The following is a 15,333-nucleotide window of genomic DNA, read 5'->3' on the forward strand; positions in this document are numbered from 1 at the left end:
TTTCTTTTTTTTTTTTATTTTTTTTTTTTTTTTTTTTTTTTTTTTTTTTTTTTCTTCATTCTGGCAGCGTGCATCCAAAATCAAAATTCAGCAATATAAATTGAGTAAAAAGGAATCTGTCGAAGAATGTTACGTTATTTCTTAGGGAGCTGAGCAGGAAATTATTTCAAGACTTGAATTTGTACGAACCTATTCTCTTCGGACAAGAGATACAATTGCATGATTTTTTTTTTTTTTATTAGAGTTCAATTATAGATCAATTATAGATGCAATTATCAGTCGTGCAGTATTATAGTACGTGTATTGATTTGAGATTAATCGAGGATAAACCTAATCTTGGAGCATTCTCGATAATCTTCGGCCACGCGATGCAATTAATCAACAGAGACCTGGAGCAATAAAAAACGCAGAACGCAAATGATGAAACTAATAAATGGCACTTGCCGAGGTAAATCGTATGTCACGATCCCAAACGGAAATGTCGACATTCAAAAATATCAGATATATATTTTAAAAACATTAAATATTAAATTTATTAACGATTAACAATTCTCAAAAATATTGAAAACATTCTAAAAATTATTAATTGATTGTTACGATGTTTTTAATATTGAAAATATAATATTTAAATATAACAAATGAAATATTAAAACCACAATGTTAAATTGACATTTCGATTATTTCGTGACGTCGAACCTTCTGAAACAAACTTTCAATCGAGAAATCAGTAAATCGCTTGTATGCCTTCTGATCCATTTTTCCGCTGAATCCTTCGACTATAATTTTGCAATTCGAGGCGAATCGAATTAGAAAACAATGACGCGTAAACAAGAGCGACAGACGAAGGTAGATTCCAGTTTCTATGGGGAGGTTCTACTCATTTTCCTGGATGAATAACCAAAGGCAAGCCGGGGCTTCGATCAGTTCGTTTAATTTGATTTCCGACCGCGCTAAATTTTAATTAAATTTTTTACGTCCCGGCAAATTTGTAGACGCGAGCGAATTTCACGTTTCTCATTTTTATTTTGACTCGAATCGTTTGCGAACGGTCTGGGGAAATAATTGTAAAAGTTATGCCGGAATCGACGTCAGACGCGAGGCAGTCTCGCGAAGCAAGTAAATAACGGCATGGCATCGATGTGTATACGAAGTCCAGTATTATAGCGCCAGAGCACCGTTTGATACACGGCCGCTTTTACGCTAATTGTAAGACTGTTTTACGAAACAAAATTCCATCGAATTCCGATATATCCCCGGGTCTCTCCCGAGGCTCCTGTTTTCAATTCGAGACCTCGTAATTTCAGAATGTCCCCGCGACATATAACTTCCAGCCATAACTCGCCTATAATACCGGAATTGAATTATTTTAACCTTGTCGATTAATACTATATTTGCACGTAACGTAGTAATTTAACTTTTACTCATTTCGACCGTGTGTCACTTTAGGTCTTTTTTTTTTTTTTTTTGTAGAATAAAGAAGAATCTTAGAAATTTATCACTTTCATTTACTCAGTTTTCAAAAAGAATTTGTTAGAAAGGTTCTTTTCCACGGGGAAGGGACGAAGGACACTCTGATCTACTAGAATTCCCAGAGAATTCACTCCACTCCCCCTACCAGACACATTGTGGACAGTCACTATAAAGTTTTAGGCGGTAAAAGTTTCACACTGTGTGTGATTCTTCCCCCAAGGACGACGAGTGGTGTCTGTGAAGAGATTTCCTTACGCAAAAAAAAAAAAAAAAGAAAGAGAATTGACACCTTTTAACCCGTTGCGCTGGCAACTGGTTCGCGCGGACCATAACGAGTGACCGAACCGAGTGTACAGTAATTCTCGTCGCTTTCATTTCCCTTTGAGCTCGTCGGCACGACATCACTGGATAGAAATGATTAAGAAGGAACAAACTTATCGTTCGTTTCGCCTGTGTTACATTTATGTATACTTAAAACTAAGAAAATGTTGCTGAGAAAAAGAAATTCTCGACGTGCGTGAGGTTATATGGCCAACAAGTACTCTAATTATGGAAATATTAAACCTAACTCGAGTCTAATTTCGCCTAATCTTCTCTCGACTTACAATGGATGTGCATTTTCTTGTCAATGGTGGAATAAAATTTAAAAAAAAAAAAAAAAAAAATAGTTCAAATTAACATAAGTCACAAAACTCTATAATTAATCAGTCGTACATTTAATACAGTATTTTCACACTGTCAGTGACATAAATATAATTTCTTATTAGTCGCGTGTATAATATGATACCTCGCGTGAAATATGTTATGATATTTCACACACGTATTATTCATTCATTGTACGAAACGTTGTTGAAACGAAACACACATTTGTTTCAAACTTATGTGCGAACTCTCTGGGTGCGCAGTTTGAAAAAGACAGATCCTATTGTATATGATCCGATCTCGGAATCGGATCATCGTGTGCCATTATATAAAAATGTTGAAACGTACAAAATTTCAGCCGAAACCTCTGGTCCATTGGGACGGACACGTTGAAATATATATTCCGTTATTTCAAACATTTATTGTACGTACTCGCGCAGGATTGCGCCGAACAAGGACATAAATACCAAAATAGATAGCGACAGATTTGCAGAAGTACGAATCGAGAATGCCCCCCGATGATTTCGCGGATTTATCTGTCGAATCTTTCAATTGGTGAACAAAAGTTACTCGCGAATAGAAACGAAACGGTTACAAATCGCGATCCTGCTCCAAAGCATTTCCAACGCGACGGAGGATTTCATCGTATTTTCACGCTGGCGCGGGAACTTCGCTCGAAATAAGAGAAATAATTTATCGTTGAATACACCGTGCACAGTTAATTATACAGTATCTTGTCTGATTGCCAAACTTCTGCTCTAATTAGTACTACGTACGATTTTGAACTTGTTAACAGTGAGATGAAATTAATTTTTCACGCGGCGTTAATTTTTTTTTTTTTTTTTCTTTTTCTTTCTTTCCCTTCAAGTTATATTTTATAACTAAGCTGATGCGGTTGGCAAAGCTCACAAGCGTCACATTATTGCCGGGCATAAATTAGTATTTATGGTGAAATGAAATTTCATCGAGATTTACTTTATCAACGGAGAGATCGCCGAGCTCTCTCGTTGTTTAATGCGATAGTGATTTTCCGTGCTTACACGTGAGCGAGTGTAATCCACGCGACACGTTGATCATCGATTACCAGCTTAAATCCCGCATTATGCACTGTTTTGTATATTCCCGGAATTTTCCTCGCGTGGGTTATATTGCCGCCGTTGCGAAACGGTGCCCGGGTGGCGATCATTTGGGGAAATGAAAATCGTATTTGTGCGTTAAATACGCTGCGTGGTCAATGACTTGCTGCAATTGAATGAAGAATCTGCAGCAATAAGGATTCATTTTCCAGTAATTTGACTGAATTGATAAAAGTTATATTTCGTATCGATGGATACAATATTATGCCGTAATATCGAATGCGAAAATATTTGAACACTTATCGCGAGAATCTTTGATGCATATATACATTTTCTAGCGTGTCACATATCGTTATGTATAATTGCAATATTTTCAAATTTTGTTACTGAAATTTTGTTACTATAATGAAACGTAACAACTGTCACAATGACATTGGTCAAATTTGAAATTAATCTGTACAGAAAAGTTTTCATTGAATATAAAGATATTTAATAAATACATTTGCTAACATATTTAGCGCGAATAATCATTTAAAATTTAAAGAAATATTTAGTAAATATATTTTTTTAAATAATAATCGAATGTATATATATTTTTAGTATTAGTATAATTAGTAAAAATATATAGTAAATATATTTTTTTAAATAATAATCGAATTGAAATGTAATCAAAATTCATTCAAGCGATGAAATATCTACAATCATTGTCACGTAAGAGAATTGAGTCATTCGCACGTGTTTTTTTTTTTTTTTAATTTCCTGTAACACGCATCCGTGGTGTAGCTTGAGTCGTTGTTCACATTTAAACGGCTTCCGTCTGACTGATGTGTCCGAAATTTAATACAAGACCGTGCCCAGCTGGTATACTGGTCTCAATTGTCGATCGATTGTTAATTTTTAACGTATAAAGTTAAGTTTTTTCTTTCTTTTTTTCTTTTTTTTAAATCAGATCCCACTATTGTGCCATCGACGAGACTCTAATTGTAAGTAAGGAACAACTTCACCGTCTTTTCCTTCTCGATATTGGCTTACGTGCCTTATCTGTGTTCCTTATATTCCACGGAAGTGCTATTTCACTGAGACCTACATTTACCGACGCCCTATTGAGAAAATCCGGTTCTAATCTTTAATTTCTACGCTCTATGACCCGTTTATTCTCACGTGAGGACGTCTTCTCTTTCTTTTACCGGAGATGCTTTATACTCTTTGTTAATGGCACAAAGTACGTTAGCATGAACGAATATATATATATATATATATATATATATATATATATATATATATATATATATATCAAGAATTGTTCTAACGACTAAACTTCTCTTGCACATCTGAATCAATATTATTAATATTAATCATTATCATAATATAATAATGTGTTATACGGTGGTAACATAAATGGTTATTATACCCATTACGAACAACTCCAATTTCTCATAAATAATTCCAGCCCTAATATTACCTGCCTTCAAGAAACAAATTTCAAAACAATCACCAACCTACACTAAAACATTTCGAGGAGTGGCCATTGTAATTTCGGACAAATATGATTCTACTGAAACCCTATTAAATTCAAACTTAGAAGAATGCCACACCACAGAAACCCAAAGACAGAAATACAGAATCAATGCAAACATAAACCTGACTTCTCAAAATGACATACAGAAAATATTAAAATATCTCAAAAACATAAACTACTACACACATATCTAATGGCACTAGAAGAAAACTAGAAGAAGAAGAAGAATACTGTATTATATTATAATAATATTAATATTACTACTGAAATTCTTGTATAACAAGCCTCTCAATTTTACAAAAATGAATTTTCAATAACATACAAAGTTCATTCTACTAACCGTAGATTTTAATCAACAATTCATTAATATTATATTTAAATTAATGCGCACGGGGAGAGCTTACTATTCGCGTAATAGATAATTTTAGAGGTTGAGCAAAGGTTACCAAGCGCAGTTTCATAAATAGATGGTGTTCTCACATTCACCCTTCAGTGTTGAAAACAAGTATAATAGTTCGTCATAAAATATGTGTCTCTGACAACCGTTAAAACAATTCGTTAGCATAACCCGCATCATCTTCGTCCGATGCTGGATTTTATTGCAACATGTTACCGCGATATTCGCCGCGAAATTTGCGAACATTAAAATATAAATAAAATTCAATTACGATCGACGAATTGAATTACATCGAAATTATTTTAGCTCGGTCGGCCTGTTTTATAAATTTATCCGGCACTAAGGCCCGATATGATATAAAATTACCATTCAAATGTAAATTATGTACATTTTTTTTTTTTTTTTTTTTTTCCCCGCGGATTTAGATAGTGACCTTTCCCATTGGCAATATTCATATTCAATTATTATCGCCATTTTTCTCCCCTCTTTGTGTACTTTGATCAAATGCATCTTTACCACGAACTTGATCTTTCTTCTTTTCTTTAACCTCCTGCTGATGACGTGCAATCTTTCTTGCAACATTTTCTCAGTTTCAAGTATATTTAATTGTAACCCGGGCAAAGCCAAATGACAAATATATTACTTGGTGATCATTTCTACCGGCGAGTGTTTTCCAAAAGAAAAGAAATAAAGCGACGAATTATTGTATATACGGGTTCGGTCACTCGTTATGGTCCGCGAACCCGGCTGCCCTGTGCAAGGGGTTAAGTAAACAAGTCACTAAATGTCATTCACGGATCACGAGAGATAGAAAACAACAAGGTCGTCTAAAAATCTTCTGAAACCGTAGACCAGTGGAAACAAATTTTTAATGAAAGTCAGCTGAATTCTCTTCGCCGCGATGAATGATTTTCCTTTCTGATCCTGAATTACATTTTCCAATAAATTATTCCTCCTCGTCTCTTATAATTTCACCGATCATTCTTTTTACTTATACTCTTCCAGCGAAATGGATGATGTTTGATTGAGAGAGAGAGAGAAAATTAACGGAAAAATATTCTTCGTAGGTGGTGTTTTGACCGGTTGAGGCGAGGCGAGAAGTGGCCGACCAACCAAGTGCGCAAAGACTGACAGAGCAAGGAAAAGAGAGCACGGGAACCAGACAGACGGACAAACGCGGATAGGAGTAGAAACAGACGAAAACAGCGGCGTACGGTACATTTCGGTGGAAATGAATGGACGCGGTAACTACGAGGGCATCCCATCAAGAAGGAACTTCGACTGATTCTAGACATTAAATGTACCCTCAGGAATTCAGGTTTCGCCCGAGGCTCTCGCGAATCTGGGATGGCTTCGAGCAATGATGATATCGGATTAAGCCCGGCTAACAAGTTCGCCGACGTTCTATCGTCCGTAAAAGTAGATAGGTTTTAAATCGAGTCTTGCCCTGGGAACAAGGCAACGTTGTAACGCCGTTACCACGGCGAAAATAATCCGAGGCTTATTGAATCCCGATGATATATAATGGAAGTACACGAGCCGAAGCGGTAATAGTTGGTCGTGTGTGTGTGTGTGTGTGTGTGTGTGTGTGTGTGTGGAGGGCACCTCTCTTCTACTGTATAACGAAATAGAGGAAAACCAAGGGTGAAGGGGTCAGCTCTAGTATTATACGCTGCATATGCCTGTATTGAAAGTTGAAAGAGAGAGAGCAATAGCAGCGGTAGTTAACAGCAGCAGCGGGCACACAAAGAGTACAGTTAACAGTAGCCAGTCCTCTCTTAATTTCCAACTTCCATTCAGCCGTGTGGAGACTTGGTTTTATAGAGAACTCTCTTCGAAAATGTAAATATATATATATATATATATATAATTATATATATACGTACGCATATACCAATATAACTGACGAGGAGAGTGAGAGTGAGAGAAAGAGAGAGAGAGAGAGAGAGACTTAAAAACGTAGGAGAAATCCAACTGTTCGGCGGACGAAGTAAATTGACCACGAAACTGCTTCCAAAGATCAGGCCAGTGATATAGTTACTATCTGAAAGGGTGGAAATGCAACAGATGCCGTTGATAAGCAACGGTGTAGCAACAGGGGGCTCCGGCAAGAACGTATAAACTAATAAAGCCCGTTGTCGCAGTCGCCTCGCCGCCGCCGTTGTCGTACAACATTTAGGAATGTAATATTCGACTTGGGTTGCACACCACCCCGTCAGACAGGTCTCATTCTTGGTCCCTGGCAACTGCAACATCGATAAAGAAGTTACTCAAGAACGCACCGATCAAGAGGGCCGAGAATATATAGGGATTCATTAGAGGAAGATACATAGACGTCTTCACAAGTGTCCTTAGAACGTTGAGTGCGTGCGTGCGTGCGTCAGCAGCAAACTCTCTCGTTTCCTATTGTTGGTTATGGAATGAACCGATGCCCAGCTGAATTCTCCAGCTGTCAGTGCTTCAGGTTCTATTACTGTCATCGAGCATTATCATGACCCCGATGATGCGGCTGCTCCTGTCGACGTTGCTGCTGGTACTGTCCTCCTGCTCGATCCTTCTTTGTTCAGCGAGCGGCGATGGTGGACCGAATAGCGCGATCTTCAACCTGGACAACACCGCGCTGGAGAAGAATCTCGCGGCGATATTTAACAAAGTGGCGCACAGCTCGGCGACCACGAAACGCAGCGTGCCCGCCTACGACGCGCAAGTTTCGGCCAGTACAACGTTGTCGACGGTGCCGTCACCACTGACCACCACCACCACCACCACCACCACGACGACGAGTCCGTCAATACCATCCGTCAGATATCCTCCTGTTCCTCGGGCGACCATGTCGCCGGCCTTCCGCGAATTGCCTTCGTACGCTCCACCTTCTCGCGCTCTCTTCACGCCTCCTCTGCCGCCCGAGTACCTTCATCCGTTTGCGAACAAGCCAACGTTGAGGGGAACCAACTCGGACGTCCATTCGGGTCTGAAAAGACCGGTACCACCGCCGAGCGGCACGCCGGCTCACGAGAGGATACCTATCAGGCCTCCCGATCTTCAGGGTCCCTCTCAGATGCCGGAGAGGCACTCTCATTCTAGAAACAAACCGTTAAACACACCGAGCAAGGAGCAGAACGTGGTGGAGTCGAGCGAATTGGACAGGAGGAACAGTACCAACGAGTTTGTGGCCACTCTGCATTATCCGAGCATCTCGAGGATATTGTCGGGCAGCAATGGCCGTAAGCAGGATATCCCGGAGATACTTTTGAAGCCTCTGGCAACGAAAAATCCGGCACAGAACACGCCAGTGATGCCAACCACTGAGAAGATGACAACGCCGTCTACAACCACGGCCAGGACGTCTAGCACGCTAGACTCGGCCAAGTCTGTCACGCAACCGACGATTTTCAATCTGCCAAACACCAGGAGGCACGACGACGACAGTTATCACGGCTTGAGGAACGAGAACGGCTTCAAGACGGAGAACATTGAGATCGTTGACACGGAGAGGCTTCCGTATCCTCAGCCACAACCCCCTGCTCCACCTCCCAAGAGGCCGAACGAGGCTGGCGACCGTATCGTACCGCAAGTAGACACGCATCCCCTCGAATCCACCTGGCGAATCGCTTGGTTCCTCCACGTGTACGTCGCCGCGATCATGTTCACGCTAATGGCTCTATACTCGATCTACAAGATCGTTCGTTTCAACGAAGCAACGAATCTGCTCACCCAGTCGTACTTCCTCACCGTTCATCTGCTTCTCACGACCGTCTGTACCTTAAGGTGCTTTCACCTGTTCTACGACGCTTACAACCTAGGCCATTCACTGCCCGAACCTTTGTCCCGGGTGCTCATGTATCTGCCGGCACCGTTGTTATCCAGCGCGTTTGCCACTTTGGTGCTGTACCTAGCTCGTTGCTCGGAAGCACCGTCATTGAACAACAGGTTTCTGTCACCGGCCGCGCTGGTGTTGTCGTCAACGGTTCATATAGTCCTTTGCGTCTCCCTGCACGTGTCCACGCACGTGCTTGGCTATCAGGACGAGGCGAAGATACTACCGTTGATCTGCCAGTGCATTTACATCATCGTTTGCGTGATGCTCGGCTTAGGTTACATGTACGTCTACCGGGTGGTACGCTCGCAGATCCTCCTAACGAACAACAAGACGGCAGGGACGAATCACATAGTCGGTGCCGATCCTACCACGATGGCCTTGAGCACCGCCATCACCACCAGCATCGCTACCGCTTTGTTCTTCATACTGATGGGATTCGTCCAACTGTACGGGATATTCGGCAATGTCCAGGAACGACCACAATCGTATCCATGGCTATGGTGGGGCTGGCAGTTCTCCGTTAGACTACTCGAACTGGCGGTGTGCGGTCTACTCGCCTGGGTGGCCAGTCTATCCCAGTACCCGTTGCGAGAGAAACAGCTGCAACAACACCCGGTTCATTCTGGCTTCGCCCTGTTTCCATGCGGTAGCTCGACCTCCACCGAGAATATGGACGACGTGCTTTACCCAGCTATCTGCAGCACCAACCAGGCGATCCAGAACTACACGATGAGAACTGGGAAACAGGTTTACGACGATAGCTTCCCGCTGAACACACTGCCCGAGCATTTGAACATATCAGGTATATCGACGCGTGTTTCACCTACCATGCGATATTCAATGTTATGATCTGAATCCACCACCAGCAAACACTCGTTTCCCGTTTCTGTGTTTCGTTAGAATTTTCTAACTTCTGTAGGTGTCTTGCTTGAATCTTTCTTTCTTTTTTCTTTTCTTTTTTTGTTTTAAATTGCATCGAAACGTGACGAGCAAACCTGAAACGGGTTTTGCGTATAATTTTTGCGTATCTCGTTTAAGTGAATACTTACTTTCTTAATTTTATTTTTAAGCTCGGGGAAAAGTCCCGAGGCGAAGAAAAAGTTGAAGTTCGTTTACCTTCTTAGTTCCCGGACGGAAGTAAAAATCCACTTGTTTTTAAAGCACTTTTACCAAGATGTAATTGCAATTTTCCCCGACGTAGAACGATATTCGCGAGAGAGATTATTTAATAATATTTCCATGAAATTCTTATGACAGCAGATGTGAAACTGTTGTTTTTCCCCCGATAGTCTTGCGAGATGTACAAACGATGAATTAGGTCATCCCGGAGCAACGTGCCTTGAGAGGAGGACGGTCGGAACGCTGACTCTCGCGGTATTAGTACAATATCGAAACCTCGAAATCAGCAGTTCTTTCTACGCTTTTGTCTTCTAATCGACGCGCTATTGCCTTGAAGGTGCCGCGACCGGAATAGCATACTGAACGGGGAACATCGATCTTTTTTTCTATCCGTACATACGTCTGTTTTCTCGACACCGGAAATCCAACTATCTTAAGTATGGTCATTTCAAGTGTTCCTTTATCTCGTCGCGTTCCCTGTGTGAACAATAATTTTAGCAATTTAAACGAAATTTTAATTTTCAACGATCAAACTTTAGATATATACATACCTTTCTGTCACTTAATCGCTCACAATAACCCCTATATACATTCCCCCAGATTTATACTGTCAGTCTAAAAAGAAAGAAACTCAAATTGTCGGTTCATTTAGACGAGATGCACGCCGCGAACTACGAGAGAAACGAGAAGTGGATTGAAAAGAAAGAAAAAACGAAATAATACAATGAACGACGAGCAATCCGTTTTTCAAGTGTGAGGGCCATGTAGCATATACTAAACAATAGTATTGTTGTTGCAGGTACTTTTGAGAGGCATTCCATTCGCAAGTCAGGCACCATGGGCCATTTCCCACATGAGGGTCGCGGTTCGTTAAACCGGCATGGTAATGGGATACAAACTCTAAGGAACTCGGAAAGTCGCGGCAGGCACACGCCTGTGCAGCAAGGAAGTGGCGGCGCTGTCCACGAGCAAACGCCGACCACAGGCTCGACGATGCTCGTCGCCGAGGATGGATTCGTCAGGTTTCGTAGCTTAGGGGCGGAGGACGACGAACTGTCGGACACACCGAGTGTTGTTGGCACCCACGGTAGAGGAAGTTCGCTGGCCGGAAGCGTGAGATTCAACGCGAGACACCCAACGCTGCAGCATCAGCATCCTCATCAGCACCAGCATCAACACTCGCTGCAACATCCGCATCAGAGTCAGCACCAGGCTCACCACCAGTTGTACATCAACACGTAAAAGTCGTATCGTTCCAGGCGTTCCAGATTGTAGACTTCTTGTTCCCGGTTGACTCGGTAAGTTTCGCCAGAAGAAATGAAAATAAACGAAGGTCGTCGAGAAAGAACGATATATATATATATATATATCTTCAGTATCCTTGTATCACAAGTCCCAATGCTTTCGTATCTTATTTAAAGACACGCTAATTCTTAACTTGAAGCGTGAAGACAACATTGCATACATTACACAGTTTTTTCACTGTGCTTTGTGAATCTTCATGTTCTAAAACAATTATGCGTGTCTTTGATTAAGGTAGACTTTAATCAACAACAGGATTATCAACATACAAAAGCATTGAGACGTATGACGGAGGATGGAAGTTATGCACGCATTGCTATCGATAAATGATAAAGTAAAGCAGTTTCCATTAAGAGTTTTTGCCCAGACGTTGTAAACGTGTCTGATATATATAACGCGCCGCGTAATTCCGTTAAAATGAAGAAACGCGAACAGCGAGAAAACGCGGCCTCGCGAATCGTTAAAAGTTGAGATTCCGCGCGTTTTATCTCCCCCCAAGAAGTTGATAAAAAAGTTTACCCAGCAGAGGTTAAAGTTCCTCCTCCCCCCTGCTACGCGGAACAGCGTTAAAAGTAATTTAATAGGAACAATGAATTAACGGGATGGGCGCGCATATGAAATCCTCCCTCCAGCTTTCTGGACGAGATACTGTACTATTAAAATATTTTATATATATATTTTTTCTTGCCGACAGACTCGAAGTTGCGATTGTATAGAATGAGTCCAATGTTTACGACACACTTACGATTGTTTCTTATGCTTTTGTGTTACAGATTACGGTCAGGGAGGATTGTCAACGAAGATATAAGGATATGTTCCGTGGCTGTCTCTCTCTCTCTCTGGCAACTAATGGTCTAAACAAACTCTGAAGAAACTAATTTTACCTTTAACCTTTATGTAAGATACGTCCTTGTGCATAGACAAAATCTTCAAGCGAAAAATGAAAAAAAAAGAAAAAACAGAAAAAAAATATGATGAATTCGCCATTCGCATTCTTCCGCTTCGCGTCTGCGTGTCCGAGCCGGCGAACCTTTGCTGTTCATGGTATTTCGTAATATTTATTTCGAGGCTCTCGATCAAAGAGGCGGAGAAAAGAAAAGAGAAAAGGAATAATAACGAAGATTAGAAAAGATAGACGAAAAATGTATACGTGGAACTCTCGGTAACACAGAGTTTCTTTCCTCTACCTGTTAACGTGGGTAGTGTTCAGGGTATCTCGAACTTCGACATTAGGGGCACTTGGTACTTATTTAAGGCTCATGTGATCTAAACGAATACGATCGTATATCGTCATCGAAATGAAGATGAAAAGGAGGACTTGTAGCAGGCAATGCTTTCTTTCGTTTTTTCCTTCTTCGAGTAGCGAGACAAACTCGGCTGTGGAAACGTATCGGTGTAACATGTGATTCAGTGATGAATACCTGGCGTATGTGGTCCCGTGGATGAACTACAGGCACGCCATCTAGTAATTTAATTTTTCTCACTTTATACAACTGTTTTTGGTTTTTAAAAACCTCTTGTCATTGCTGCAAACTCGTGGTTGACAGGCCGTTGTTTTGACCCGACGGGCTAAATCTCCCGATGAGATACTCGAATTGTTGTTCCAGATCGTTAAGTTTTCACTAGCGAAAATGAACCGCGCGTTTGTACAAATTTAAGGTACTCGACACACCATTTTTATCACCTGTTTCAACCGATACGCGTGTATCCTTCCTCGAGATTTTGCGCGCACGAGATTCCACTGCGTACTTGCTTTTGCGATATCGACAGGAAGTATATTTTATAATGAAGAGTAAAAGCGAAAAAAAAAAAATGTTAAAAAAGTTAAAAAATGGAAACTTATTCACGTGGTCCAAGTAAGATGAACGAAAAAAAAAAAAAAAACGAAACGAGACTCGAGAGGGTTTGTAGTAGTTCTACGAAAGAAGAAGAAAAAAAAAATAACAATAATTCCGAGCGAGTAAGTAGAAAAATGTAAATTCTCCTTCCTTCTTCTTCTTCTTTTTTTTTTTTTATTTTCGTTGTCAAGTTGAAAGGAAGCGAAGTAAAAGGAAGAAGAAGTGTCTTGTTTGTGAACAAGAAGAACCGAGGATACGACGAAGTTGTGATGAAGTTAAAAATAAATGAAAACGAAAAGAAAAGGAAAGAAAAAAAGACTAACGGCGTTGTACAGTCGATAATAATTTATCACTCAGTCCAATTGTAAGATTGATTTAGCAGTTAAGGGTTGGATTAAGAATTCCCTGTTACATATTAAGTTACGTCGATGTAGCCGGTAGATGCTACTGCGCTCGTAGAGACGGATATCAGCGATTTCTGTTAAACGAATTCAATGTCGAGCGACAAGCACGATGTAACGATGTTTCCTCTCCGCGTCGGAGACACCACATACGAAGGATTGAACTTCGCGCACAGGCCAGCATATTTTCTTCTGTTCCCTTCCACTGTCTATTTTCCTCCTTTTTTTTCCTTCCTCTCTCTCCCCTCTATTAATTCCTCTGTGCTTAATCCACTTATTCTTTCCATATTCTTTCTTCTTTTCCTTCTTCTTCTTCTTTTTCTTCCTCTTTCTTTTTTGAAGTCATCTTATTTTATGTATAAGTACGCGTTCCTTTCGCATTGAACCTACGGTACAAAACAGTACTTTCTACCTTCTTCACTTCGTAATATCGGTAATAGGTTAAATAAAGCGGTCAGCGCAGTGTATATGTTTATATGGACATTGTAAATAAGGTATACGAGCTCGTCGTGAGTAGATATATAAATTTGTTGCGATAGAATCTCTGTGCAGATTCTATCCAACGCGCACCGAGGTTCACGTGCAAACAGACATTAATACATGCGCGCACCAGCGCGTGCTTCGAGTATTCACGTACACACCGATCATACACGTAAAACATGTTCATTACACATGACATACACACACACACACACACACACATATACACATACCTAATCTCTATCCCCCTCCCTCATAATTCTCAGTTGTAAATGCAAGACTTGTTTTTAATTTATGTCGAAAGCTGTATTTATTATGTGAAACATTCCACAGCAAGATGGCGATCAATGTGAATGCGATTTTGTGGGATTTTATTGCGATTTTAGATTAAAGGAAAAAGCATAGCGCTGAAGAAAGAGGAACAAATGTAAATAAAAGCTTTTTTGCGAAACACTTTATTATGTTTTTCCTAATTTTCTGCGATTGTGTCAATATTAATCGTTGCACAGGACAATTGTCTGTTTTCTATTTTCTCTATCTATCCTTTTTGTTTTTTTTTTTTTTTTGTTTTTTTTTCATTTTAAAGAAAACGTGTGAAGATTTGTAGTAAATGAAAATGGTCAGACATACAAACAAATATATCACGAACGAAATATCGAAAGCTTTTATATTTTCGCCGTTGTTTCGCTGAAATATCGTTCGATTTACCATCTCTTTAAAGATTGTGTTTGAATTTAATTTAAATCGCCGTTTCGTCCCATATTTCCACGGTGATTGCAACGTTTCACATTCTCACGGTGTACACTAGTATGCACCGTGAAATAATCATCCAGCATAAAGCTTTTAATTTTCTTGATGCCAGTGGAAATTACATTAATTGTCATGACCTAATTACGGATCAAACGGTGCTACTCGCAACGAATAGTAATGCAGTTTAGAGCGTTTATTTCGATGTTGCTTCTTTATAAATTCGTATGGTCAGTTCACGAAAATGGAGAAAAAGGAAATACTTAAAAATGAGTTGTCTGCCGACCTATGTCGCGATGTAAAAGCAATTCTGTATAGATAACGCAAGTATGTCAGGAATAATGTACATAAAGAAATATTTAATAAACCTTATATGTAAAAATTCTGGTTGTATCGGATAACAGTTTTTTACTTTACAAAGAAAAGGGACTAGAATAATTAATTTTCAAATTACATTTCAAACAAAATTGACTTTTTCGAGATATCTTTTAAATTTCTGTACGCAGAAAAGTATTCTAAAAT

General features: G+C 40.1%; 1 protein-coding gene across 4 annotated transcripts in view; it reads left to right on the forward strand.

Moving 5' to 3' along the window:
• LOC122531908 overlaps window positions 1–14,515 on the forward strand; it is a 52,318-nt gene extending 37,803 nt beyond the window's left edge. Inside the window, exons 2-5 of one of the 4 annotated variants that reach the window (XM_043660235.1) lie at window positions 6,172–6,674; window positions 6,705–9,726; window positions 10,843–11,341; window positions 12,119–14,515. In XM_043660235.1, coding sequence (XP_043516170.1) covers window positions 7,596–9,726; window positions 10,843–11,285 — 2,574 coding nt within the window. In that variant the 5' untranslated portion in view covers window positions 6,172–6,674; window positions 6,705–7,595 and the 3' untranslated portion in view covers window positions 11,286–11,341; window positions 12,119–14,515. Of the gene's footprint in view, window positions 1–6,171; window positions 9,727–10,842; window positions 11,342–12,118 lie in introns of all 4 variants that reach the window. The other 3 variants (XM_043660227.1, XM_043660208.1, XM_043660217.1) reach the window with 3 other exon arrangements.
• The last annotated feature ends 818 nt before the right edge of the window (window positions 14,516–15,333 follow it).

The sequence above is a fragment of the Frieseomelitta varia genome, unplaced genomic scaffold, assembly GCF_011392965.1.
Source record: "Frieseomelitta varia isolate USP_RPSP 00005682 unplaced genomic scaffold, Fvar_1.2 scaffold_139, whole genome shotgun sequence".
NCBI lineage: Eukaryota > Metazoa > Arthropoda > Insecta > Hymenoptera > Apidae > Frieseomelitta > Frieseomelitta varia.